Source organism: Natator depressus, chromosome 9, assembly GCF_965152275.1.
Source record: "Natator depressus isolate rNatDep1 chromosome 9, rNatDep2.hap1, whole genome shotgun sequence".
Classification (NCBI taxonomy): domain Eukaryota; kingdom Metazoa; phylum Chordata; order Testudines; family Cheloniidae; genus Natator; species Natator depressus.
Window position 1 is genome coordinate 7,316,590 of NC_134242.1, and position 27,890 is coordinate 7,344,479.

Here is a 27,890-nt window from a genome sequence, read left to right on the forward strand (position 1 = left end):
TGCTTGGGACATCATTTGGCGCCTCCTTCATGGAGCCAGGAGCACAGGCCTGGTTCTCCATTGCCCCAACCCCTGCCCATTCTGCAGCGCCAAGGAGCCCCTGGTGCACATACGCCTGGCGTGCGCCGAGTTGTAGCCCCTCTTCGGGCTCCTCCTGCTGAGGCTGTGGCTGCACTTTCCCCTGCATCTCTTCATCCACGCACACCCTGCAGAGCCGTGAGATCTCCTTGTCAGCCTCCTCTTGGGGCTGGCTACGGTGGCCGTTCATCAATGCAGGAGCAGGAAGCGCAGTAGGGAGGTTCTTTGCTACTGAGGAGCATGCTGCAGCAGTGGGTGCTGACCGGGTCTCTGCCCAGGCTCCCCTTTGGCTGTCCTTCTGAACCTTTCATCCTCACTTCTGTGCCCTCCCACCCCGGGAATAACAGTATATATATGGTTACAAAATATGCTAGCATAACTCATGCTAACACCTCAGGCCAGAAACGCATTTAAGATAAATCTTAGATTATCCAAGGGACAAACAGACACTGCTAGATAATCGAAATTATCTTTTTTTCCTCTCTCAACTCCATGTTACTTCTTGTAAGTGTGTAATCTTGCAAGTCAATATAAGTAAAAAGAAACCTTATTTTTAACTAACAACTTTGGTCATTAGATGGTGATATTGGCTTGCGGTTGTGACTGCTTGCTGTATGTGGAGTAATGTGCAGACTCCTTGCTGTATGTGGAGTAATGTGCAGCTCGAACGCTTGCCTCGTTCGCCAGCAGAAGTCAGTCCAATAAAATATATTATCTCACCCACCTTGTCTCTCTGAGAGGCAGTCGGGCCAAACCTTTCAAGAGCAGCCATGGGCTTGGGGTGCCTTCTTTGTGGTTCGAACTGTGTGAAAAACTATTTTTTTTGGTTTGGTGGCAGAACTGGGGGGGGCAAAATAATCAGGAATGAAATTTTGTTTCAGGGCAACCTGAAATGAAAATGTTGCGAACTTTTAGACAAGCTGAAATGTCCAAAAAAAAAGAAAAAAAGGTTTTGTTTCATGGTGACCAAAGAAACTGTTTGTTTCAATTTTGGGAGAGATTTTACATTTTATCAGAAGTAGAATTGCGGGAATTGCCAAAGCAAAACACCTTTCCAGAATGAAAAGTCAAAAGATTTCCTTTTTGAAATGCCAAACAAGCTATTTTGACATTCCTGATTTTTTTTCTTCTTACCAAAACTATTAGCTGACTGAAACCCAAATCTGCATTTTGCAATGGAAAAAGTTTTTGCATGAAAAAATTTGGCCCAGCTCTCCTTGAGCTGTCTTGGGTCGCATATCTTGGAGCAGCCCTGAGTGTCTACAGCTCCCATGACTTCTGCTGATTTTGGGTTCTCAGTGCCTCTGAAAAAACTCGGTCCTAGGTGTGTCAAGCTGGGCTCCCAAAATCTGAGACGGCCCAAATCCATGGCCGCTTTTGAACTCTTTGGCCTTGGAGTCCTGAGAGAGGCACAATAAACAATATTGCTGGTGGGAAAAGAAGACAGAGTAGAGTCAGCTAGTTTCAGGGGATAAGAGTTCAGGGAGTGACCACATCTACTAGGACATGTGTGAGAAGAATTTCTGGGAAGGCTGGGTCGTAGAATCATAGGGTTACAAGGGACCACCAGGGTCAGTGATTTTCAAGGCTGAAGAGTGGGAAAAACCTCCACATATGTTTTTACCATTTAAAAAATTGCAAAGAAAAATATTTGTAACAGCTCCAGCACATGGACGCTGTATGATGGAAGCCTGACATCTGCCAGGGAGAGAGGCACATCTGTGACTGAGGGACTTCCAGTGAGCTGGGGAAAGCAGGTCACACCTGTCAAAGTGATAAGGGCTTCAAATGTGTGGTCTTAGCACATGTCCTGGCTTTTGCAACATGCTCTCTTAACAATCTGCCAGTGGTCTCTTGATGCTGGACGTGCTTCTGCAGCTTGGCACTGGCAGAGGCAGGACTGCTTCTCTGAGCATGCGTGGGGAAAGAGGCAGGACTTCCCTAGAGCCCTGCTGTCTTCCAGTCCCAGGAAAATGCCCTGGCAGCTGGGCTATGAGGTATTCGGTGGCAGGTTTCTCTCAGTGGTTCATGTTGAAGCCGTTCCACTGAGTATGAATTTAAATAGTCAGTGGGACAACGAGTGAGACGACTGTGGCCCAGTGGTTAGAGCACTTACCTGGCTTGTGTGAGACCCCCAGCTTCAAATCCCTGCTCTGGAGCAGGGTCTTGGACCCAGGTCTTCCAGCCTTCACAGGTGAGCAATCAAACTGCTAGACACAGATGGTCTCACAATCTCTCCTTTGGAAGCTGTTCCACTTCAGATAAAAGACTCGTCGTTGGACCCGCAAGTGACAAGGACTCAGCTGATGGTTAGGCCACACCCCTAAGACATGGGGGCGGGGTCCCCAAGTCCCTGCTCCAACAACTGTTTATTTACACCAAGTAGAACAGCATTGACGGGAGAGCTTGAAAGACCCTCCCCCCCATCCCAGGATGCTCCATAGCCCAGGGCACGCTCCTGAGATGGGCAGGGATGTGGCAAGTTCAAATCCTTGTGCCACATTGGGTGGAAGGGGGAATTGAACCCAGGTTTCACACATCCCAGCTGAGAGCTCTGACCCCGGGGCTAAAGATTATAAAGGGGTCACTGGCACATCACTTCTTCCCCCTTTTCTGTACAGCTCCTAAGTCCTCTCCCCCAACTCCCAAATGGTGTTGGCCAAAACTACACTGAATTTGTATCAAATTCACAAATCATTCCAAGTTGACTGAAATGGCATATGTCCCCAGATAAGCGATTCGTCCCCCACATTTTGCCCAGCTCTAGCAGGCAGCTGAAAATCAATAGAATTGGCAGCTCTTGAGCCTCTGGGCTTTGGCAGCACCAGGACAATGGATTAGCGCGTGGCAGATTGAAACCGTGTTCCAACCACACACGCTAGGCTCCAGTTCTCCAGTACACCGACGCTGTGCAGTGCCGTAGGACAGCAGCAGCCAGAGGGAGCTGGTCCCGGCTCCCTGATCCTCTGCCTCCCTGCTCTCATGGAAGTTAGAGTAGCTGCGACCTACGCTAACTTTTACTGCTTGATAACTGAGATTGCACCAGTCGAGGCTTGGGCACATGCCCCCTCCCCGTTCTCCTCACCCCATTACACTGGTAGGGGAAGGGCAGCTGACTAAGACTGTCCCTGCCAGTATCATGCCTATGGAGAGTCCTTCTCAGCAGGGGGAATTCTCCAGGGACAGGCTCCAGCCAACCCCTTGTGTGGCAATTAGGGCCTAGATAACAATTAGCCAGCTAAAACTCAGCCTGGATAACAGGGGCCATATGTTCCTCTTTTCCCTTCTGGTTCTTGCCTCCTGTCCTCTTGACTGCTGCCCTTCTCTCCAACTTCTGGTCAGCTCTCATCTCGCAGCTGCGAGGGATCGAACTCACTGTTGTAATGCCCCCTGTCCTTAGAGCTTCTCCTTGCCGGGGTTCTCGTCCACGTGCCCCCATGTCACCCTCCAAGCTCTGTTTCCGTGCCCCTCTCTGGGCTGGCTCCCCAGCTCCAGTACTGAGCCTTCCCCAGACATCTATCCTCCTGCAGACTGGGGCTCGGGGCCCCTTCACAGACATCTCTCTGTTATTCTTCCCATCAGACCAAGCTCTTGCCCCTTTTATGGGGGCCAGGTATCCACTAAGTTATCACCTGTTGCCTCTCCCTCCCGGCACCTCTCGCTGAGAAGCAGCTAATTAATCAGGGTGTAGGTGTAATCAATGTGACTTGCTACCTTTTAACCTTCTTTAGCCCATGATGGGGTTTCACGCACCACACACACCCACTACGCTAATCTCATAATTAGGAGATTTTTAAAAACCCTACCAGCCTTGCATTACAATAGACTAACCCTCTCTCAATTCTCCCTCCCAGCAGTCAGATTCCTGGTCAGCCATACATAACGCCAGGTGCCACAATTCTTTGTTTTATAGTTTGTTTACTTATGGAAATTCACTATGAGAAACACCCGCCTATTGGGTTTCCTGGTCGTCTGTGACTTGCTGCGGCCTAGCGAGGAACAGCACAGATCTTATAGTGGTGCGGTTGTAATAGGCCCCCCAAAATACGCTCAGTGTTAATTTCAGTCACTCCCTCCGGCAGCCTGAACGTGAACGCCCTCAGCAGGCTGGTGAAGAAGATGAAGAGCTCAGTCCTTGCCAGGCGCTCCCCCAAACACACACGGTGCCCTAACGGGGGAGAGGGGATGGGCAGTTAGTGAGTTAAGAAAAAAACCCAACATTTCCCTTCTATTGCTTGTGTAACTCAACAGCATGAGAAATTTCAGACTTGGCAGGATTCTAGTCCTCAGTGAGGAAGGAAAAATAAGATCTGCTTAAAAGCAAAATCATGTTTTACCTCTGAAGTCAAAGGTCTGAGGCTAGGCCTGCATATGTGCATCTGAGAATTTGCATTTCTTAGGTAATTAGCATTAGGAATCATTCTTCACATGACTATTCCCAAAAGGACGGAGGGGGTCATTTGCACGGTCCACAGATTTCTTAGTACAGTAGAACTTGGCTAATTTGCACTAAAGACCGAGAAATCCATTGCTTATTAAGGAATTTTACAAATTAATAAGCAAGCAAACACTTAAAATCTATCACAAAATTGATTTAGACAACTTCCATTCCATTTTCATGTCTATACAAAATGCAAAAAACCTATCTGACTTCAAGACTGAGCTTGATAAGTTTATGGAGAGCATGGTGTGACAGGACTGCCTACAATAGCCTGTGACCCATCAGCGACTGCCTGTAGCAAAAATCCCCAATGGCTGGAGACAAGACACTAGATGGGGAGGGCTCTGAGTTACTACAGAGAACTCTTTCCCAGGTGTCTGGCTGATGGGTCTTGCCCACATGCTTAAGGTCTAACTGATCGCCATATTTGGGGTCTGGAAGGAATTTCTCACTAGGTCAGATTGTCAGAGACACTGGTGGTTTTTCACCCTCCTCTGCAGAATGGAGCACGGTTCACTTCCAGGTTTAAACTAGTGCAAATGTGAATTTTCTATAATTTGAAGTCTTTAAACCATGATTTGAGGACTTCAGTAACTCAGCCAGAGGTTAGGGGTCTATTACAGCAGTGGGTGGGTGAGGTTCTGTGGCCTGCAATGTACAGGAGGTCAGACTAGATGATCAAGATGGTCCCTTCTGGCCTTCAAGTCTATGAGTCTATACAGCGCTTCCCATTAAAAGTCAACATTTGAATTTTGAAGTATAGGGGAAAACCCTGTGGTATCTCAGATGTCATACTGTGGCAACTAGCTGTAAACGTTGTCATTTCAATGATGGCCAGCGTGCTGTGATTTTTGTACAAATAATGAAATTGTGTAGTAGAAGAACCCACCCATGGCATTCTGCAAATAAATCTTTGCTGAGAAGCGAGGGGAGTTTGCCATTCTAAGTGCAAATGATAAAACGTGCACATTAGCAAGGTTTAACTGTAAATCTCTCTGAATTCTGCATTCACAATCTACCCCATGAAAAATGGTTTAGCTGTCAGTGCATTTACCCGCTGAGAATGGTAAGAACGCTTCTCTGCTCATGAAGTTTCCATCCTTATCCAGAAAATGAGTCGGGTTGAACTGGTGAGGTGTCTCCCACTGCTCAGGATCAGACAAGACGGAACATATATTTGGCAAGATGACAGTGCCCTGCAAGGAAGAAGGATCTGACTTAGTTCTCACCATCACTCCCTCAGAGCGGTGCTTAAAGAGAGAGTTTTCAGTTCTCATGTACTGTAGTGCATGGCATGTCCCCCGGGGAGAGATCTGTCTCATTGGAGTAAACTGGGAGACTACTGGATGGTATATTTTTATTTCTGTTCATCATTTCTGAGCCATCTGCTGGCAGGATGGAGCCCAAAAGAAGAGGCAGTTTCCCAGGATTCTCCCTGCTTTAATACAGATTCCTTAATGGAAGAAGAACGTTAATGCTTCATATTTTAAATGTGTCAGATTCACAAAGTAATATTTTTATGTCGAAGCAGCAAAGCCAGTGAGAGGTTTAAAGGGGCTGATGGAGCATTTGCAAATTCAGAGCAGTGTGACATATCGATAAAGAGACACTGCGCCTGATTATCCACTTCCTTTCACTTTGTACCATGTTACCGGGACATGTACAAAGCGGCTGTACTCTGCTGTCTCCTTTGCCCTAGTGCTGATGACTTCAGAGGGTGCAAGGAGAAGCAGACGTTATATATCTGGAAACACGAATGAGTTGCATTCCTAGTACCTTTGGTGGGAGAGGAGGGTATAAGCATGGAGAATGTCTCTGTACCTTTGGGACAGGTAACCCCAAGAGTGTTGTGTCCTTCACACATTGTCTGGGGACTCCGACTGGGGCAATGCAACTGTAGCGCTGGATCTCATGAATCACGGCGTTGGTATAGGGCAGGTTCTTCCGATCCTCATAGCAGATTAATTGGGAAGGACCCAACACAGCATCCAGCTCCTTCTGGACCTCCTCTGAGGAGACACATTTAGCTTGATGCAAATGGAAGGACACGTATTCGGGCAGTGAGTGCATGCCCAGAGATGTGTGCGTATTCTGGGGCTCTGTCACTTCCCTGCAGGATTCCCTTTAGCTTGAAGGAGGAATTACTCCTTTAATGCTGGTTAACTGCAGTGGGTGATGGGAAGCCATGCCAAGGGAATAGCTACGCTGGTGATTCCTACATCTTTATCTCTAAGGGAGACCTGCACTTTCCCAGCAGACTCACAGATGCCAGTTGAAACTCAGCATCAGGGCCAAATTCAGCCCTGGAGCACAGCATTCCCTTTCTTTGCAGTGAGAGGGTGCTGGAGGCAAGGTGCAGCAGGAGCATCCCAAAGTGCAGGGAAAGTTTCTTCTCACTTCATTCCCCAGACCAAACTCCTATTTGTCTGATGCACCCAGGGGCGCACTAGCAGCCTGATGAAAATCCTGCCCCCAGCACTGGAAGCTCCACGGGCTCAGGGAAATGGAACTGGTACCCACGGGGGGGAGGGGGGGGATTGGGCTCCAATAGACTGTTCAGGAGTTAGCCAGGCACAGAACAATGTCAGATTCGTAGTTTTACAGCAGGCCTAGTATATTCTTCACAGTTCCTTAACCTGAAAGTGGCCAAATAGCTTGAGCACAAACCTTCCAAGGCAAAAGGGAACCACCTGCAGGGATTGGAATAAGCCTAGAAAATGTTAACGCAAGGAAAAAACACTATCAGTGAGCAGCAAACTGGTTCTCCCTAGGGCAGCAGGCTTGTATCTTTATATAGGAGCCTGGGAGCAGCTGCCCTGTTTTCCAGGCTTAAATAGCCATCCCTGTTTTGTGAGGGCAACTGGGTGCAACCCTAAGAACTCCTCAGTGCCAACGGGTAAAGGGGGTTGCAAGACTATCCTGATCCTGGACTGTACATTCTGGTTCCCCAGAGAACAGAGCCCCCACCCCAGCTGGAGCCCTCACCCCCTGCGCCCCAACCCTCTGTCCCAGCTCTGAGCCCCCTCCCGCACCCTGAACCCCTCACCCTAGAGCCCGCACCCCCACCGCACTCCAACCCTTTGCCGCAGCCCTGAGCCCCCTCCCACACTCCGAACCCCCCAGCCCCGCCATGCATCACCTCCATATTGGTGCACATAACAAAATTCATTCCGCACATGCGTGGGAAAAATTAGAGGGAACATTGGTCACAGGAGGTCTGAAACAAAAGCCAGGGTCACGCTGGTCACACTATTGCTGTGAAATGTCTGTGCACATACTGAGGGCATGTTTACACTGGAAACATAAGTCAACCTATGTTAGGTCAATTTATAACCACCGCAGTCATTGAAATTGACAGCCAACAGCCAATGCAAGGAACGCTGTGTCTACACGGACACTGCGTCACCCTAGCTCCACGGACATAAGCCCTGCGCCTCTCCTGGAGGTGGAGTTATGATGTCGGTGTAGGTGGGCACTTACACTGGTGGGAGCCAGGCTGTAGTGTAGGCACTGACATAATTAGGTCGACGTAAGCTGCCTCATGCCGAGACCAAGCCTAAGTGTGTGTGTGTGTGAACTGAAAATATGGTCCTGAAGTCTGAATCAAGGCAGAGCTGACAAATAGGTTTGGTGCCCTACAAAAGGTGTGTATTCACCTGTATCTCTAAGCCAGTGGTCCCCAAACTTTTGAGGGTCACATCCCCCTACCCCTGTCTGTGGCCCCCCCCAGCCCCTGGTGCCAGGGCTGGGACCATGGCACTCGGGGCTGGAGTAAGGGGACAGAGGCTGGGGCCGCAGCTCCCGGGGCAGGGGAGGATGTGGAAAGGAGTAAGGGGGCAGAGGCTGGGGGCAGGTCTGGGGTAGGGAGAAGGGCCGGGGCTGGGAATGGCACTGCGGCCGGGCGCGGGGCTGGGAGCTGGGGCCGGAGGCGAAGCAGAGCTGGGAGTGGAGCGGTGCTGGGTGGTGCTCCCTCCCCAACCCCTGTGCGGGGTGACCTGGGGCCTCCACTCCTCCCCAAACATTCCTCACCCCCTCGCAGTGCGCACCCCACAGTTTGGAAACCTCTGCTCTAAGCATTGTAAGTCGACACAATGGAAGCCGCATTTACATACAAAGTCAACAGGGGGATGTGAAATCAACAGGAAGGCAGCACACTGGAGAATAAGCTAGGGTGGGTTGTTGTGACCCTAAGAACAGACAATGAGTGGGGGATATAAAGAGAAGACAAGGAAGACACACCTTTACCCTCCACCTAGGAAGTCATTGGTCAGTGTGGTTACATTTCTGAAAACAGGATCACAACCAACCTTGGCTGAAATGCTGCAAAAGACCTTTGGGGTGAGATAAACTTCTTCAGCCAGAGGCTTGGCCTGGTAAACTAAGTTTAGTCTCTAGAAAGTGTGTTCTTGATGTTGTTTTGTATGCAACCTTTGTGTCCATTACCTGTACTCACGATCTCTTGAACCGCGAATCTTTGATAATACACTGATCGTTGTTTTTACTAGAATGCAGCTCAGTGCTGTGGTGTGATACAAGGAGCAGATCCTGAGTGAATCAAACAGGCTGGTGCGTATGTTGTGTCTTTGGGGACAGCAGCCCTGGTATTTCCGAGTGTTCAGTGGATAAGGGGCTGGATGCTACAGGGGAACCCTTCAGAGGGACTCCGGGAGCGGGGTGCACCTCTTATTAGCCTGCAAGGCAAAGGAAGGGCTGGCCTGCTCCCGAGGAGGTTGTTGGGATGGCTAACAGGCTGGTGGGGTCAGGTAGCTGACAATCAGCTAAGTGCAAGCAAGCCCGTCCCTTTCTGGAGGCAGGAGGGTAACCAGGAAACTCACAGTCCTGGGTACCCTGAGAACTGTCACACTATGATGTAGGGAACCATGGCCACGAGGGCGGGCTCCAGAGCATCTCTACCTGCCATTGCAGACCCAAGGCTGCAGACCCGTTCAGCCAGAAGGCACATGCCTCTAGTACTGGGGGATGGATGTCGAGAAGGTAAGTTCTTCATAGCACTTCCCACCAGCATCACCTCAGTCTGGCCTGGGTTCAGCTCCAGCCAGCTGTTCTCCAGCCAGATGCTGATTTCAGCGAGGGCCCTGAGAAATCTGGGACATGGTGCTGTTTATATTTGATACGACACGGGGGTGGGGTTGGGGGGGGCGGGCGCTGAAGAGAGCTCCCCTCAATGCCTCATGGAGGAGAAACACAAAAAGCCCTTTGTTCATTAACTGGGCAAGAGCAACTGAGTTTTAGGTGTGGATGGTAACACTGCAACCCACATGGGTAAGTGTTCTGTAATAACGTGCATGACGTCCCGGTAATGAGACCTGCCTACCGTACCATCTCTGCTTCCAGAGCGTTGCTGAGACGTGAGGAGGGGCTGCTGGGCTCACACAGCACAAAGTGGTCTTACTGAACCCTAAGCTCAGGTATGCGGGGCCTGGACTTGTGGACTTGGTGTTTCTAAACGCTTGATCGTCCGCACTGCACTGTAAACCCGGGTTTACGATTGCTGGACCTAGGCTCATGGCCATGCTAACGTGTCCAGACTGCACTGCGCAGACCTTCTGACTTGGGTCTGTGGCTTGAGCTGCCTCCACCCCACCAAACGACAGGGCTTGGACCTGAGTTACAACAGGACTCAGGCTCTGACATCCCCCCGGCCAGGTCCTGGGACCCGGGCTCTGAGTGCTTGCTGACCTGAGTCAGACTGATCTGTATATGGGCAGAAGTGGGGTTTGGGTCAAACCTGCATCAGAACCCAGGCTTAATGTGCAGTGTAGACAGACCCACAGTGACTGGAGGTGGCCAGTGGAAAAGTCCACCAGTGTAGGGCAACTTATCACTGGGCAGATAGCTGACCGAGGCAGCAGAGCCACCGCCCATGCCACCCCCGTCTCGGCATCTGGAGAGGGAAGGGGGCAGATCAGGGGCGGGGTGAAGGCAGGGCAGGGAGAGGAAGAAGCATGGACGAGCAGAGCTCCACTAGGCCTGGTTTTCTGCTGATGTAAGGTCCCGGAGCTGCTCCTGTGAAGCTCTAACTTGCACCCAGGTGGGCTGGGTGGCTGATGACCCGGAAGCACCTATCAGGTCCCTGCAGGCTGCAGTCCCTCCTCCCCACTGAACCTGAGCTCTGCTTGAGTGGGGTGGAAATCCCGTCCCAGTGCATTTAGAGTGTGAATCATGAGGTTTGTGGCTTAGCAAAGGGTGAATCAGGAAGGTTCTGCGTGGAAAGAAAACTTCCCACTGGTGAGATCTGTTAGCCTGTGGCCAGTCTCCCAAAGGAAGTGGTGGAAGTCCCATTGCCCGAGACATTTAAAGCAGGTGGACTAACAATCCCGCAGTAGGGCTGGACTGGGGAAGTGGGGGGCCTAGGCATCTCTATGAGGCTTTGTCACTTCTAATGTCTGTCATTCGATGATCGTAGGACCAGAAATCTTACTGCTTTGCTGGCTGCAGCTCAGCCGATTCAGCAGCCGCCAATGGTCAGGGTTAGAACGAACATTTGTCGAATAAAAACGGGCAGAACCGGGTAATTTTCCACATACATGCAGACTCACATCCATGGTGTGTGTTCCCGTCTCCCTCTCCCTCACCTTGGATGTGGGGATGAAGCACCAGGCTGATCAGTGCCCAGCGCAGAGTCGTGGCTGTGCTCTCTGTACCAGCTATAAAGAGGTCCAGGATAGTCTGAATCAGGTTACCTTCATCGAATGTAGAGGTGGGGTCATCTTTGCACTGCAGGGGACAGAGGGATAAATTAGGACACGGAAGGCAGGACAGTCGACGTGATAAAGAGCAGAACTTGCTCATTCCTTTGACTCCCTGCCATTTGCAAGGTCTTTTTAGTATTTCTCATTTCAGAAAATCACAAAACAGAAATGTTTTTTCTGATGCCCTCCAGGTTCTTGATTTTGTTACTTCCCGTCACTGCCTTCAATCCCAATTCTGTGCTGTGCTGCTTTGCAACACCCTTCTGAGACACCACTTGGCCTGTGCCCGTTGGACAAGGGATCCCTCTTCCTTATCGCTGGGTTTCTAGGAAGCTGCCGAGCTGCAGCTGACACTGAGCTGTCATTTACCGTCTGCCTGCCCAGGCTGGAGCCCTATAGATTTCTGACTCTGCCACTCTCCCACCCAGCCACGCACCTGATCCCACCACAAGAAGCTTTTCCGCTTTAGTCTGCAGAGGTTTGTGCTAGAAGGGTGGAATGCAGTTGTAGAGGTGTTATAGCCACATACGGCGCAGAAACGTACTTTGACCATCTGTGCCAGGTAGAAGTCAATGAAATCCTGTGGCTCATCTGGTACCCCACTCTCCTCGTGGCGTCTGATCTCTTCCTTTGCAAAACAATACAGAAACCCATGGGAGGACAGCACCTTCTTGTGAGGTCCTGGGAGGTGGTTCATGAGCCAGGGGAAAGTATTGTGCAGCTGTAGGAGAGACACAAAGAAGCTGCTTTCATTCTTTGCAATTAACACATTCCTGGTGGAGCTCTCCAAAGACGAAAATGCCCAGTGGGGGGAATTTTGCTATTGGATCAATTGCTTTGAAGGACACATTTTCAGCATCATGTATGGGGCTTCAGCCTAGACACTGATGGTTAAAACTCTTTAGAACCTAGCCCTAGTGTCCAGAAAGATATTTGGATATAGACAAACACGGAGAGACAGAGAGATGCTCCAAGTTCCCCTTGTGATGTCTGCTTCTTCTGGGCTTAGAATCATGGAACAGACGGAAAGTAAAGGTCTACTGAGCTAAAGAGTTCAAAGACACTGGTGTTTTGACACTGTGTCACAGATATCAGAGGGTAGCTGTGTTAGTCTATATCCACAAAAACAACGAGGAGTCCGGTGGCACCTTAAAGACTAACAGCTTTATTTGAGCATAACCCTTCGTGGATAAAAAACCCACATCTTCAGATGCATCTGAAGAAGTGGGTTTTTTACTCACGAAAGCTTATGCCCAAATAAATTTGTTAGTCTTTAAGGTGCCACTGGACTCCTCGTTGTTTTTTTGTATCAGAGATTTTCAACCTGTGGTCTACCTCTGCCACTGAGTTCCTAGGTGACGCCAGGCAAGTCACGTAGCCCAACATGTTAACAGGTGGCCACTGGATTCTCATTTTCTAGGTATCCAAATTAAGATACCAGGGGTCTGATTTGCAGAAGACCTGAGCACTCACAGCTGCAACTGAAGTCAATGGAGTTCTGCTCTGAACATCTGAAGTGCTCTACAATGCTAAATACTCTGAAACATTAGTCCCTGGGCGTCTCAGATTGGGCCCCCAAATTTAGTTGATCATGGTGGCAATTTTGGCTTTTTTTCTCCACTGTGAAGATAAACTCATTAATGTTCATAAAGCGCTAAGATTCTACCACGAAAGCACCACAGACAAGCCCAGGAGGAAATGAATAATTCTGTATTAGAGCAGGGTTTGAGTGGTGTGCACGGACCCACACACTGCATGAGGATGATAAAAAGAAACCTTGAATAGTGGCTCGTTCCATGAGCATTGTTCATCCTGTGTGCTAAAGGAGACAGGGGTCTCATGAAAAAACTGGAAGTGATCGTGTAATTAAAGACAGTATCATAATGTATATGCACAAGGGGGACCAAATTAAGATTGCATGGACAACCTTAATTCTGACATATCGTAACTTTGGAGTGCTTGACAGTGCAAACTTAACATGCTTTTAACATAGGAGTGGTTTGAAAGAGGGTACAGTGGTGGATACAGATGCTGAATGGTAACCTTTCCTACTCATAGGGGCCAGTCGAGGAGAAAGCTTGTGAGGGGAATAGGCTGGCTAGGTAGGAAAGGGCTAACTTGTGGAAGTCTCTGAAGGGAAGGACAAGTAGCTTGTGTTTGTTGTGGTGGAAGAGGGGTGGCCAATGGAAGGACTTCAAGGTGGGGGTGGCAGAGCAACAAACCCAAGGAGAGGAAGGAAGGGGGAAGGGGTGGAGTGGGCGGGCCGAGGGTGGAGCCCCCCGTCCCTGGTGCTTGCAGAGTAGGGGAAACTGCCGCTGCTGCTGTGCAACCTGCTTCTCCTAGCCTACAGCTCCTTCAGCCTCCTTGGCTGCCTCCTTGCCTCCAGTGCCAGTGGGCTGTGCCTGTGTGGGGTGAGGCAGGGGCACCTCCCAACTATAGGACTGGACTGGACTGTATGGCAAAAAAAAACGTCCCTGGAACCTAACCCCCCCATTTACATTCATTCTTATGGGGAAATTGGATTTGCTTAACATCGTTTCACTTAAAGTCGCATTTTTCCGGAACAGAACTACAACGTTAAGTGAGGAGTTCCTGTCCGACATCTTCTATTTAGGGAGGGGCCCAGCCTGCATTTGGGGAGGGGGGCAAAAGAAATAACAGCGACAAATTGGGAACGTACTCTCTCCCTGAGGGTGCCCGCAGATATGAGCAAACAGGCATTGGCTTTAAGCAGCTGCTGGAAGGTCTCATCGTCAGCGGAGAAGCGATGTCCCAAAACCACAGCACAGATGACATTTGACAGAGCTTGGCTGAAGAAGACGCTCGGGTCCAAGGGCTGTCCTGCAAACACAGTTATTAACATTTATGTTGCCTGCTACTGTGTCTCCCGCTCCTGGCACGAGAAGGAGCCTGGGATCTAGCAGGTCTTTTCAGTTGTTGAACATTTCTGAGCCTGTGATTCTAGTATCCAGCATCATTCACTAATAAACATTTAAAAGAAGCAATCAAAGAAAACTCAAGCTGGTTACAAACCAACTCTCTGCGGAAGGTTCAGTGTGTTAAAGGGATCCTGCCCATCTCTGCAGCAGTCCAGGCGGTAGCAGATCATCACTGGAAACTTGGTGACGTGAGCAGAGCTCCTGCCCAGTAACACCCCTCACATGCCAGCAGGTTCTCCTGTCCCAGGCTGAGAGAGAGATTGCTGGGCACGTCACTGACGGCTGCTTTTTCCTCACAGCCCCAGAATTCCCAGTAAACTCACTGGGCTGGATTCTCTCCGGTGGCTGAGGTCTGCTTGGTGCAGCAGATAGGAGTGGGGAGGGGCTTCAGGAAGCTGGTTACAGCTCCTGGATTCTCTGCTTGGCTCTTTCTCTAAACTATTCCAGCAGGGCAATGGAAGCAGAGCAAGGCTGTGAATATACCCCATTGTTTTGTAATGAGCTATGGGATAGCTTGGCTATACATCGATCCATTGTATGTGTCACCAAGTTGCTATGCTCTCTCCCCAGTCATTACAGTCACTGGCATCTATTTTACATTCACTTCTAGGACCCCTTTCACTCTAGTTACAGAGCCGGTAATGGTACCAACACAGCACTGGGTCTTATTTGTTGATGATCTCACTTAGCAGTGGGCTAAGACTTTGGGGCTACTTCTGTCCTAACGTATAGTCCACAGAACCTGAGTGACTTCACTCATGTTGCACAGGGTGTGATGGCAGGGTGGAATTTGGGCCTATGGGCTTGATCCTGGAGAGAGCAGGGGCTTTGCAAAACTGAGGCCTGGATGAAGGCTAGCTGGCTGACTCTTACCCCAGACAAGATCCTAGGAATGATGATTATCTACAATGGTGATAGGGTGCATTAGAAATGCAATGAATTAGCTGTGTAGACAAGCTGGTTGATTGGGGAAAACAGCTCGAGGGGATAGTGGAGTTGATATCTGCCCCTTTGATAGAAGAGTGCTAGGAGGGGGCTCAGGCTTGAGTTCTGTTGGATTCCCTGCTGTTTTTGGATGCTATAAAAGCAATAGCCAAGAGTGTATTTTTACCTATGTCTGGAAAGGAGCTTGTGATTTTCCTCCCATATTTGGATCATGACACAGTTATTAAATTTTTATTCACACTAAAAGCAGCCACCTGTTTTTGGTTAATCTATTATTCCGGGTGCCTTTGACATAATGTCAGAAGAAACTATGCAACTAAAACCAGTAGCAATGCCCATGAAACACTCAGGCCCCAGCCTGACAAAGTCAAAAGGGACGTACTGTGCCAAACTCCATCCCCTACAGCCAATAACCCCCATCAGGCTCCTCCCTCCCCAAACACTCAGGCAAAAAGGATGAAGGTTGGTCAACAATACAAAGCTATTTCCAGGGTGGAAACCAATTCCAGAGCTGAGGGCCTCTCCTGGAAAACGATGTAACTGCACCCCTTCCCGTAAATCGAGGGCACTCCAACTCACATGGACACTGCTGACCGTAACAGTGGCAACATGGAACAGGGAGGGAGGTAGTCTATGAAGTTCGCAGATCCCAGGCTTTGTAGGTCAAAGCCAACACCTTAAATTCTACCCAGAGGCCAGCAGACCCCCCCGCCCAGTGCAGATCACCAAACACTAGTGTCAAGAACTATGAGCAAGAGACACCAGGTATTCAAGTCTGGAGATGTCTCTCCCATTGTTCTCTCGCCCTGTGGACCCCTCTTGCTCCAGGAACCACAGCCTCCTCCTTGTGACTCACCCTTCCAGCCAGGTCACTACGTGTGTTAAAGGGACCCTGCCCATCTCTGCAGCTGTCTCCATCTGGACGGGTATCAAAGTCCCACCATAGCAGCCTTCCCTTTACTGCTCTGACTGTGCCACTCCTCCAGTGACTGGCCGGGGAACCTGGGGACGCCCTCTACTCTGGGTTCCCATTCAGGGGCCCTCTACTCAGCAACCAAGCTCTGCACTCCTGTTCCTTGCTGCTTTTCCCCCAAGCCTTCTCCTACCTTCCTGGCTTCCCCCCATTCTGGGTTTGCCAGAACTCCCAGGGAGTATCTGTGAACTACCCTCTGTAATCCCAACACACTTCCCCTCCAGCCCCTTTTCCGCTCTCAGCTCCTGGGCTCTATTCAGGCCCCTCCTGTTTCTGCCCAGCTGAGCCTTGTCTAATCAGTTCCCTGCTCCTTGGCTCCTCCTGCAGGTGCAGCCTGGGCAGTTAATTGACCTACCTGGCTACCTTAACCCCTTCCAGGGCTTGTGTGGGGCAGATGCCCCATCACACCAAGCCTTTGCTGCCTCAGGAATGGCTCACTGAAATGCACTCCATGGGGGTGGGGGGCTGCATCTGAAGACAGTGCAGAAATGTCAGCTCGCGCAGAACACAGCTGAGTGCTTACTTGGTGGTGGTGCCTACAGGAAACACACCCCTGCTCCACAGCCAAAACCAGTTCCAGTTCATTTCTGGATGCAATTCAAGGTGTTGGTTTTGACATATAAAGCCCTTGTGGTTTGGCTGCTGGCTACCTTAGCGACCTGCTTCTGACAATTGAGATGGGGAATATTAACCCAAGTGCCTTGTCTAATATTAAATCCTCTGGGGCTTGGAGCCAAATGACCTCCAGGAAGAGGCCTCCCCTCTGGAATTCACTCTTCCCGCGGGTCTAACAGATCACATGCCGGAAAATATTAATATCTTCATCAATGATTTATATATTGGCATAGAGAGTATACTTATGAAGTTTGCTGATGATACGAAGCTGGGAGAGGTTGCACGTGCTTTGAAAGATAGGATTAAAATTCAAAACGATCTGGACAAACTGAGGAAATGATCTGAAGTAAATAGGGTGAAATTCAATAAGGACAAATGCAAAGTACTCCACTTAGGAAGGAAAAATCAGCTGCACATATACAAAATGGGAAATGACTGCCTAGGAAGGAGTACTGCGGAAAGGGATCTGGGGGTCAGAGTGGATCACAAGGTAAATATGAGTCAACAGTAAAAAGAAAAGGAGTACTTGTGGCACCTTAGAGACTAACCAATTTATTTGAGCATAAGCTTTCGTGAGCTACAGCTCACTTCATCGGATGCATACTGTGGAAACTGCAGAAGACATTATATACACACAGAGACCATGAAACAATACCTCCTCCCACCCCACTCTCCTGCTGGTAATAGCTTATCTAAAGTGATCACTCTCCTTACAATGTGTATGATAATCAAGTTGGGCCATTTCCAGCACAAATCCAGGTTTTCTCACCCTCTGCCCCCCCCCACACAAACTCACTCTCCTGCTGGTAATAGCCCATCCAAATTGACCATAATCAAGTTGGGCCATTTCCAGCACAAATCCAGGTTTTCTCACCCTCCGCTCCCCCACACACAAACTCACTCTCCTGCTGGTAATAGCCCATCCAAAGTGACCACTCTAAGAGCAGCAGGAGAGTGAGTTTGTGTGGGGGGGCGCAGAGGGTGAGAAAACCTGGATTTGTGCTGGAAATGGCCCAACTTGATTATCATACACATTACCAGCAGGAGAGTGGGGTGGGAGGAGGTATTGTTTCATGGTCTCTGTGTATATAATGTCTTCTGCAGTTTCCACAGTATGCATCCGATGAAGTGAGCTGTAGCTCACGAAAGCTTATGCTCAAATAAATTGGTTAGTCTCTAAGGTGCCACAAGTCCTCCTTTTCTTTTTGCGAATACAGACTAACACGGCTGTTACTCTGAAATGAGTCAACAGTGTAACACTTGCAAAAAAAGCTAACATCATTCTGGGATGCATTAGCAGGAGTATTGTAAGCAAGACATGAGAAGTAAATCTTCTGCTCTACTCCATGCTGATTAGGCCTCAACTGGAGTGTTGTGTCCAATTCTGGGTGCCACATTTCAGGAAAGATGTGGACAAATTGGAAAAAGGCAAGAAAAAGGATTAAAGGTCTAGAAAACATGCCCTATGAGGGAAGTTTGAAAAAATTGGGTTTGTTTAGTCTGGAGAAGAGAAGACTGAGAAGGGACATGATAATAGTTTTCAAGTACGTAAAAGGTTGTTACAAGGAGGAGGGAGAAAAATTATTGTTCTTAACCTCTGAGGATAGGACAAGAAGCAATGGGCTTAAATTACAGCAAGGGCGGTTTAGGTTGGACATTAGGAAACACTTCCTAACTATCAGGGTGTTTAAGCCCTGGAATAAATTGCCTAGGGAGGTTGTGGAATCTCCATCATTGGAGATGTTTAAGAGCAGGTTAGACAAACCCATGTCAGGGATGGTCTAGATCAGGGGTCGGCAACCTTTCAGAAGTGATGTGCTGAGTCTTCATTTATTCACTTTAATTTAAGGTTTCGCGTGCCAGTAATACATGTTAACGTTTTTTAGAAGGTCTCTCTCTATAAGTCTATATATTATATAACTAAATTACTGTTGTATGTAAAGTAAACAAGGTTTTCAAAATGTTTAAGAAGCTTCATTTAAAATTAAATTAAAATGCTGATCTTACGCCGCCGGCCCACTCAGCCGCTGCTGGCCTGGGGTTCCGTTCACCTAGGCAGGCAGCAAGCTGAATGAGGCCTGTGGCCGGAACCTCGGCTGGCAAGGGGCCGGCAGCCAGAACCCCAGACTGGCAGCGGGCTGAGCGGGGCCTGCGGCTGGGACCCTGGCTGGCAAGGGGCTGGCAGCCAGAACCCCAGACCGGCAGCGGGCTGAGCGGGGCCTGTGGCCGGAACCTCGGCTGGCAAGGAGCCGGCAGCCAGAACCCCAGACCGGCAGCGGGCTGAGCGGGGCTGGCGGCCGGGACCCCAGACCGGCAGCGGGCTGAGCGGGGCTGGCGGCCGGGACCCCAGACCGGCAGCGGGCTGAGCGGGGCCTGCGGCTGGGACCCTGGCTGGCAAGGGGCTGGCAGCCAGAACCCCAGACCGGCAGTGGGCTGAGCGGGGCTGGCAGCCGGGACCCCAGACCGGCAGTGGGCTGAGCGGGGCCTGTGGCCGGAACCCCGGCTGGCAAGGGTCTGGCAGCCAGAACCCAAGACCGGCAATGGGCTGAGTGGGGCTGGCGGCCGGGACCCCAGACCGGCAGTGGGCTGAGTGGCTCAGCCCACTGCCAGTCTGGGGTTCTGTCTGCCGGTTCCTGCCAGCCCGGGTCCCAGCTGCCAGCCCCTCTCAGCCCGCTGCCAGTCTGGGATCCCAGCCCTGCCTACATAGAGTGGGTACCTACCTTCTCCCTGGTTCTAGCCCATTCTCTTCCTCTCTCTCTGCACTGAGCTGAGGGTGGGAATGCACTGAGCACAGGGCTGGGGGTGAAGGAGCAGGCTGGGGGTTGGGGTGTAGGGTCTGGCCAGGAGCTAGAATAAGGGAGGGGGCTCAGGGTTGGGGCAGGAGGTTTGGGTGTGGAGTGCTTACCTGGCAGCTCCCATTTGGTGCGAGGGGTGCAGGTAGGAATGTGGGGGGGGGGGTGCAGGAGCTCCTGTTTGGTGCTCAGGGTAGGGGTGAGAATGTGGGGGGTGCAAGAGTCAGGGAATGGGGTGTTGGGGGGCTGGGTATGTGTGGGGGGTGCCGGGGTCGGGGCAGAGGGCTGGGGGCATCTGAGGGGGGTGCAGGAGTCAGGGCATGGGGTGTCGGAGGTGCTGGAGTCAAGGCTTGGGTGGTGGTGGGGTGCAGGAGCCAGGGCATGGGGTGTGGAGGGGCTGGGTATGTGTAGGGGGTGCTGGAGTCAAGGCTGGGGCTGTGTGGGGGTGCAGGGGTCAGAGTAGAGGGTTGGGTGTGTGTGAGGGGTGCCAGGATCAGGGCAGAGGGCTGAGAGTGTGTGAGGGGGGGTGCAGGGGTCAGGGCAGAGGGCTGGGAGTGTGGGGGGGGTGCAGGGGTCAGGGCAGGGGGCTGAGGTGTGTGGGGGTGTAGGGGTGAGGGCAGAGGACTGGGAGTGTGGGCTAGGGTCATGGGGGTGGTCCCAGCCCCCTGCCCAGAGCAGCTCACGGCAGGGGGCTGGAGGGGATATGCCCTGATTCCACCCCCCATCCCCACGGCCCCGTCCCCACCTCTTCGCCTCCTCCCTGGAGCAGCGAGTGCGCTGCGGCTCCGCTTCTTCCCCTCCCTCGCAAGGGCAGTCAGCTGATGGGTGGCAGGAAGGGAGCAGAGGAGGGGCAGGAACCCAGCACACTGCGGGAAGAGGCCGGGGAGGGGGAACTTGCCTTCCCTGCAGCAGCAGCCGGCAGGACCAAGCTTCTTCACACTACCCCCGGGGAGGGGGGAGCGGAGAAGAGCAGGCCGGGGGGGAGATTTTTAATGGCTTGTGTAGCCAGACAGCCAGCCCCCCCCCTCAGACCAGCATTGCTGGAAACACACGGGAGCCAAAACACCAGGGCACTCCAGCACAGCCTTTGAAGCTGTGAGAAGCACAGGTGTGCTGCGACAATGTGCCTCTGGGAACGTATACAACAATTGGGCTCACAGCAGGCAGAGGTGCTGTGACAGACATGGCTCTTAGCCCCTACTAAAACAGCATGATGCACACACACCAACATCCTAGGTGGGAAAATATTTACCCTGATAAAAGAAGTGTCCGGTAGTCGAAACTTATTGTTTCTCCCTTGCAAGTGTGAACTACTCTTGCGAGAGCTGGCGTCACCCCGACAGACCAGCCCCAATTTAGCATAGAAAGGAGAAAGAGAATAAAGGAGTACAGAGGTATAAGTAGGGGACCTACAGCACCATGATTTTGGAGTGCTTTTCACTATCTATCTGCTGGTCAGATAAGTGACAGCCTCCCGAGGCTTCTGCAGCTAAGAGGGTCCCTAAGCCTTGTCCCTTATTCGTCTTTCCGCGGAATTGAGTGACCGATCCTGGCTTGGCACCGCTGGAATCGAGAGATGCAAGGAGGGTAAGAAGCACCCACACCTGATCTCCTATCTTTAGTGTACACATATTTTGAAATAGAGCTCTATACTTTGTTTTCTTTCTTTGGGATTGTAGCTTCAGTTTTGAAACTTGTTTGTGTGTGTAACATCTCTACACTTAAATAAGTAGGCACTAGCAATTTTGTAACCACATGATTAGAATCTAGTTTAATAAATTTTGGTAACCATTTATGCATAAGCCTGACTTGTTTCTCTGGTTTACTGTGAAGCAGCCAACACAATTAAAGAACCTCAGCCGTTTTGGCTATAAAGCCTGGCCATTAGGCGAGAGTACTAAGAGCCTAGCGTTGAGTTGTGCCGCCTCCACGGGGCAAACTCTTGGGGCACCTGTCAGTCAATCCTGACTGCCCGCTGCGAAGGAGCTCTGAGCTCTAGCAGTTAAAGTCACGGGTGTGGAGAGGCTCTTAGTGCTGCCATTGGGGCACCTGTCAGTCAGTGTTGACTGCCCGCTGCGAAGGAGCTCTGAGCTCTAGCAGTTAAAGTCACGGGTGGTTAGGACCTTGGGGCATCCGTCAGCCTAGCCCGGGCTGCCCGCCGCGAAGGGACAGTGCGTCCTAGCGGTTAAAGTCACGGATGGTATAAACGGGCATAGCTGGCACCTCACCAAACATCCCTGGCCATCGGCTAACAGCTTGCTGCTGCCTGCTGGGGTCCCGGGCCTGGCTTCGGCAGCGGGCTGAGCGGGGCTGGCAGCTGGGACCCGGCAGGCAGCAGCGTGCCATTAAAAATCGGCTCACGTGCCGTCTTTGGCACGCATGCCATAGGTTGCCGACCCCTGGTCTAGATAATACTTAGTCCTGTCTCAATGCAGGTGACTAGACTAAACGACCTCTCGAGGTCCCTTCCAGTTCTATGATTTTATGATTCTATGAAAATAAGGTTATGGTAAGTGAAAAGGCCCAGCTATGCTGGCAATGATGTACCTCTCTCATTCATAAAGTACTCCACCAGGTGACGGGCCTCCTCCTGGATTCGGTGCTCCAGGCCTTTCTTGCCCAGCCCCAGGTTCCTCAGGGTCATCAGCCCAAAGCGTCTCTGCTGCTTCCAGGTATGACCACTTGTCATAACAATACCTGAGGCCATTGAGAATCCGTTATTTATATAAAGCAAAATCATTCACCAAGTAAGAGTTCAACTTAAAATATATTTTCTAACATGAGAGAGAAATCCAGAAGAGTGAGCGCATTGTTCGTTGCTTTATCTGGGGCCTCAGGCCTGAATGGATTGTGACAACTCCGGAAAACTCCCCGTTATGGAGGGTTTTGTTGCGTTTTTTAGGTGAAACAGAAAGCAGGGCTTCAAACACGCAGGATACAGGTTTCATAATTCACACATCACCTGAAAATATGAGGATAATTTCACAGCTGGGGATGCACACAGAGATGTGGGGTGAGGTCAATTTCAATGCAGGGCATGGATAAAAGAGCATTTTTTTTGAATGACAGTGCAGGACTATGAGTTGAAACCCAGCAGGTAGGAAGATCTTGGCCAGGTTTCAAAAGCCTTCACACTGTGTGAATGACCAAAAACTAGCGTTGTGTCAACGTCATGTCCAGTGGGACACTGAGTGATGCTCATGCTCCGTGCTGAAAGCCTGTTGATGATAGTGATGTTCACAGGACAGCAAAGAACTAATGATCCTCAAAGTTATTTGGATGCCTAACTCCCACTGATTTTGAGGATCTGGGCCCAAGAGACAATGAATGGTTCAAACAAGCTCCTTAACACTCAGGACTTTACCCTTCAGTCCCATTCAGTGGCTGCTTGCCCCATTACTCATCACCAGACCAGCTATCCATGTAGCTATTTTTGCAGTCTGGAGATGCGGCTCCATAGGGAAGATGGCTATGGAATAACGGAACAGCCACTCTTACAGTGGGCACCCCAGGTTTTTGTACGGTGTCCGTGGAAAGAGAACGTTACCCTTTTCAGTGGCCTTTTCGTTGAAGAAAGGCATCGCTGGCCGGCCAGAAACATCTTCAGGGTTGGTGGTTAGACCGTCTTTCACGGCTTGGAATCCATGCAATACAATCACAGGGCTCTGTCCCAACCACAAGGTGAAGATCTTCCCATGAATCTGTGCCAACTAGAGACATGATCAGTGTCAGCAAAGCACGGCTGAAAAATTGTGTACAACAAATTGTGACCCAAGAACCTCTTAATGCCAGCTGGTAAGGGTGTTACAGGAATGCCTTGATTCTGGTATGCACAGGCACTGACTTTCATTTTTCTGGGTGGGTGCTCCACCCCGAGGCCCTGCCCCAACCCGCCCCTGCGCCCAAGGCCCTACCCTCATGCCACCTTTTCCCGCCCCCGCTCCGCCTCTTCCCACCCCTGCTCCGCCCCCTCTCCCCAGTGCCTCCTGGCCGCCACCAAACAGCTGATTGGCGGAAGGCCACCGCATAGCTGATCTATGGGTGGCTGGGGAGCACCCGCTATTTTTTCCCGCAGGAGCTCCAGTCCCAGAGCACCCGTGGAGTTGGGACCTATGCTGCTCTATACATTGTGGTTCACCCAAGAATGTCTTGTGAGGTCTTACATGAAATCTGGCGTCACACTGGTTTTATTACTATCAGTGTGAAATGTGTGTACAGATATTACGTAACGAACTATGGATATACAAACTGGAAATATGTTCTTAAGTCTGTACGAAAGTATTAGTCACCAGCAGAGGTGAAAAACAGGCTTTTCTGTCAGAGTTGTTTATTCACCTAACTTGGTGTCAGGATCTAAATTACACACAGTGGCTATCCATTTCCATACAAAGCCAAAGGTTAGCAAAGAAATGTGAAATCAACACAAGAAAAAACTAGCCATGGGGGAATTGTCCTGTCTATGAGTAACGACAGTGAACTTTGGGGGTACTTCTACAAGGCAAAGAAGACACCTCAGCCTTCACTGAGGAAGACAGTGCTTTTTACTTAATGAAATAGAGGTCTCAGCCAGTCTTGTTTGAAAATGCTGAAGAGAACATTAGGCAACTGCTTTAGACAGGACCTATTAGTTAAGTTTAGTCTCTAGAAACGATTTTGTCTGGTTTCCAGTATTCTTACTTACTATTACTTGAATCTCTGATGATAAACTTATTGTTTTCACTATAAATATATCTCAGTGCTGTGGTGTTAAGCAAAGTGCTGGTCCAGAGTTGAATCTCACAAGATGGCGTGTTCTGTTCATTTGGGCATAGCAGACACGGTAATTCTGTGAGTATTCAGCAGATAAGGGGCTAGATACTACCTGGAACGCTCCCAGTATTGGGATTTGTGCCTGTCACTACCTGTACAGAGCGAGTGAGGTCTGCAGAGACTTGGAAGGCAGTGCTTGTGTTGCTAGAAGCTGTTGGTTTCGGGGAACTGAGCCATTGCAAGCACAGTCAAGACTCATTCATGCTAAGGGTGGGTAGTGGTGAGGTTTCTCACAACCCTGGGTCCTCTTTGGGAACACCATACAAACCCGTGTCCCAGCTCTCTTCAGGGATGCCACCTCAGGGACTCTGTGATAGAGATGTGCCTGGCTCTGTAGAATCTTTCACAATGCCATGGTGCAAGAAATGATGAAGACAGAACATAGGAACTGGGTCAGACCCAGGGTTCATCTAGTCAAGCATCTTGTCTCTGACAAAGACCAGCACCAGAAGCTTCAGAGAAAGATGCAAGAAGTCCCAAAGTGGACAACTGTGCCTGCCAATAGGGGAAGGTTTTTCCCTAACCCTCCTCAGCTAGAAGTTGGCTTATTCCCTGAAGCACATTGGCTTTATGACCATTCCAAAGATAGGGTGGACAGCGCCTGAGGTCAGGGGAAGGATCAGAAAAGACTTACACGATGCAGCCATTCTGGCCATGTCTACGCTAGAAAAAGCTGTGTTTTTTGCAAGAAAGCTAAGGCATAAAATACTGGTGTGGACTAGGCAAGGGTAGTTTTCCCTCAATGTAGCTGGTCGAGGGGAACCTCAGATTCTGGGAGCCTAAAGTGAGACTCTAAATACACATTCAGACACCTAACTAAAAGGAGCCTTATGTTCCCAAGGTCCTCATACCTGCATGTCCCACTGACGACAGTGAGGTTTGTGGGTGCTCAGACCCCCCCCCCAGTAGGCCTTTCATTTAGGCGTTTAAATGCAGATTTAGGAGCTCCACGTTAGGCTCCCAGGACTGAAACGTTTGGCCTTAGGTTTTACATCTTGTGTGATCATTTCCTGCTCTCTGAAAGTCGCTCTCTTCACGTGAGATGACTTTTTTTGTCAAGTCCGATATACTCAGTTGCCATTAAATCTTGTGCTCAGCAGGATTCATGTCACTGTCACACCTTCCCTGCAAACCGGAAATGAAATGTTTGACCCTGACTTATTTGCACAAGCCTAGACGCTGGATAAAATTTCCTGAGCATGAAAAATATCTTATTCCACTGATAGCAGCATTTGGGCTGCTGTGGGCTCATGCTAGGCGGGTGGGTGTGCCTATGCAAACAAGATCAGCCCCTGAAGTTCTTTGCTACAACTCGCCACAATTCACCACCAGATGTCAGGGCAGAGCTCATCCTGACTCTGCTTACATTAATAACCGAGGAAATGACTGAAATGTATTTATCCAGCTGAGGTTTAAAACTCCACACCAAACATCTCCCATCAGGGGGCTCCAGGTGCCTGTCACATAAATGAAAAACACAATATATAAAAGGAGTATTACAAAACCAAAAATCAATGGATGTTTCCTCTCCCGCACCTTCACCAGCAGCAATCCTCAGTTAGCGGAGCTCACACAGTCTGAAAGCCCAGTCCAGTCGAACAGATGGGCTTTGCTGTGTCCCCAGAAGATCAACAAACTTGGGCAGATTTCAGACCAAGAAAGGAGCACATCCCAAAGGTTGGGGCCCATCAGACAGCAGCCTGCTAGCCTCCCCTGCCTCTGCTGATCTCAGCTGCTGCCTGGGGAGAGTCTGAGAAGTAAGTTAATCAAGTATACGAAAATAAATAATTACCTTCTCGAGAGTCTCAGGATGAAGTTTAAATCCCAACAGCCACAAGTTCCCGATGAAGGGGAGGGGAGTTGGTCCAGGGGGAAGCCGCCTGCCTACCCATTGCAGCTTCAGAAACTGCACAATCAAGAGAAACGCAACCAGAGCCACAAAAAACTCACTGATCCCCAACATCCTCTTGCCGCTGCCTTTATCGTCGGGCGCTGGGCAAACCTGCTGGAGCTCGCAGGCTGAGCTCTCACTTTGCTGGAGTCTTAACAGTTCCCAGGGAGCTTTCAACCCTCCTATGAGCCCCATTTCCTGTTTTGTTTCTCTTCCTTCAGACCCACCATCACACTGGAGTCTGGAGATATGCCAGGCTCCAGTTTATCTGAGCAGACTTTTATACCACATACCTTGTCCTCGCCAGCCAAACCACTCCCACCAGACCTTAACCTTTGAGCTCCAAACCACAGCAGCCTCCTCGTCATTGAAAAGCAGAGTGGATTGGAGAGATCTCTCTTTGTAAAGCTATTTCAAACCTTGATTACATAATAGTTAAATCCAGGCATGAGATTTTATTGGCCAAATGCGGAACTCCCCCCGAAATCATTGGGTTCTGATTTTAAACCCCCCTCAAAGCATCTGAGTTGGGCGTTCTCTCGGGCTACGGCAAAACACGCGTTCTGGGCTGCTGCATGCTTTGTTTAGAATTGTATTCCCCGGCTGCACTAGAAGCAGCCATGAATTACATTCAGACCAGAGGTTTTAGGGTCTGAATAGTACAGGCTTCAATTTAGTGAGAAAAAGACAGTTTGAAACGAGGGGAAACTATTTTCCAAAATGCTTCCTGGAGCATTGTTAGAAAAGTTTCACCGTATCCAACACCCCACATTCTGGGTCTCCCCTCCCTAATTAAACATCCGCTAACTATAGGTCCCGAACCTGCCAGATAATCCCTACCCCTAAGCAGAGCCCCCAGGATCTCACTGCGGCTCCTTGCAGGGCAAACTAAGCAAAGGGCAAAACAGTTTTCCCTGGCCAGGGCTTCTCTTTCTCAGGTTCTTTTTTACCAGTGCCAGTCTCAGTCCTTCCACTGCCTGAAAACACAGCTGTGATTGGCGCACATACCGGGGATACCGGGGCACGTTAGGTGCAATTCTCTTACACTCACCTTCCTCCAGCTCAGCTGAACTCTGTGATGGAGCACAGGGCAGAATTCTGTACTCTCACAAGGCATTATGCAGCATCAAACCCAGGGCCACTGCATTCAAACCTGAATCCAGGTCTCATTAATGCCAACCGGTCGCCGTGAAGAGGGAAATAGCACCCAGCTGCCTAGTGTGCAACCTTCACACGGAATACAACAAACTAAGCTTTTCAAGCTGTGCTTGGAATCCTTACAAAAAGCGTTTGAAACAAAGCTGTCAGAGAGTAAAACCAGTGTCCTTTCACCTGGCTGGTTATGCTGGTGCTCTCGTCCTTTTGCTCCCATCTTTCCACAGGACTGAAGGCTGCTGCAAGTTCAGAGCTGGCCAGGATGAAAGTGTCACAACCCTTCCTGACAGGGCCTATGAGCCTTGCCGTACTGTTTCTGACTCACTGAGCCTCACAGTGCCATAGGCTAACCCCTGAGGCCACCAGGCACTTGTGTGATGAGCTGAGGACGGACCTGAAGAAGGAGCCATGCCCACCAGTCCCTGCCGGCATCTTCCTGGTGTTGGTAAATTGTATAGTCAATTGCTTGACCACACTTTGGTTTGCGATGAAATACAGTAGAACCTCAGCGTTATGAACCCCAGAATTACTAACTGCCA

The 27,890-nt window shown here is 50.2% G+C and overlaps 1 protein-coding gene across 1 annotated transcript; it reads right to left on the bottom strand.

The window, feature by feature from the left end:
* Positions 1 to 4,018: 4,018 nt before the first annotated feature.
* LOC141993776 (cytochrome P450 2J2-like) lies at positions 4,019 to 26,478 on the bottom strand. The gene is made up of 9 exons (XM_074963414.1): positions 26,098 to 26,478; positions 23,044 to 23,206; positions 22,044 to 22,193; positions 13,913 to 14,073; positions 11,777 to 11,953; positions 11,116 to 11,257; positions 6,341 to 6,528; positions 5,574 to 5,715; positions 4,019 to 4,246 (listed from the first exon to the last, which is right to left on the bottom strand). The coding sequence occupies exons 1-9, from the start codon at positions 26,389 to 26,391 to the stop codon at positions 4,068 to 4,070; spliced, it is 1,596 nt and encodes a 531-aa protein (XP_074819515.1). The 5' UTR covers positions 26,392 to 26,478; the 3' UTR covers positions 4,019 to 4,067.
* Between the last annotated feature and the right edge of the window lie 1,412 nt (positions 26,479 to 27,890).

What these genes read in the sequence shown, in the direction of transcription:
- LOC141993776 (XM_074963414.1), bottom strand. Translation starts at nt 26,391, where the DNA reads ATGGGGCTCATAGGAGGGTTGAAAGCTCCCTGGGAACTGTTAAGACTC. An exon ending in CGGGCACCCTCAGGGAGAGA is followed by an intron (nt 11,954 to 13,912) that starts GTACGTTCCCAA and finishes TCTCTCCTACAG; the next exon opens with CTGCACAATACTTTCCCCTG. An exon ending in ACCTGGCACAGATGGTCAAA is followed by an intron (nt 11,258 to 11,776) that starts GTACGTTTCTGC and finishes TGTCCCCTGCAG; the next exon opens with TGCAAAGATGACCCCACCTC.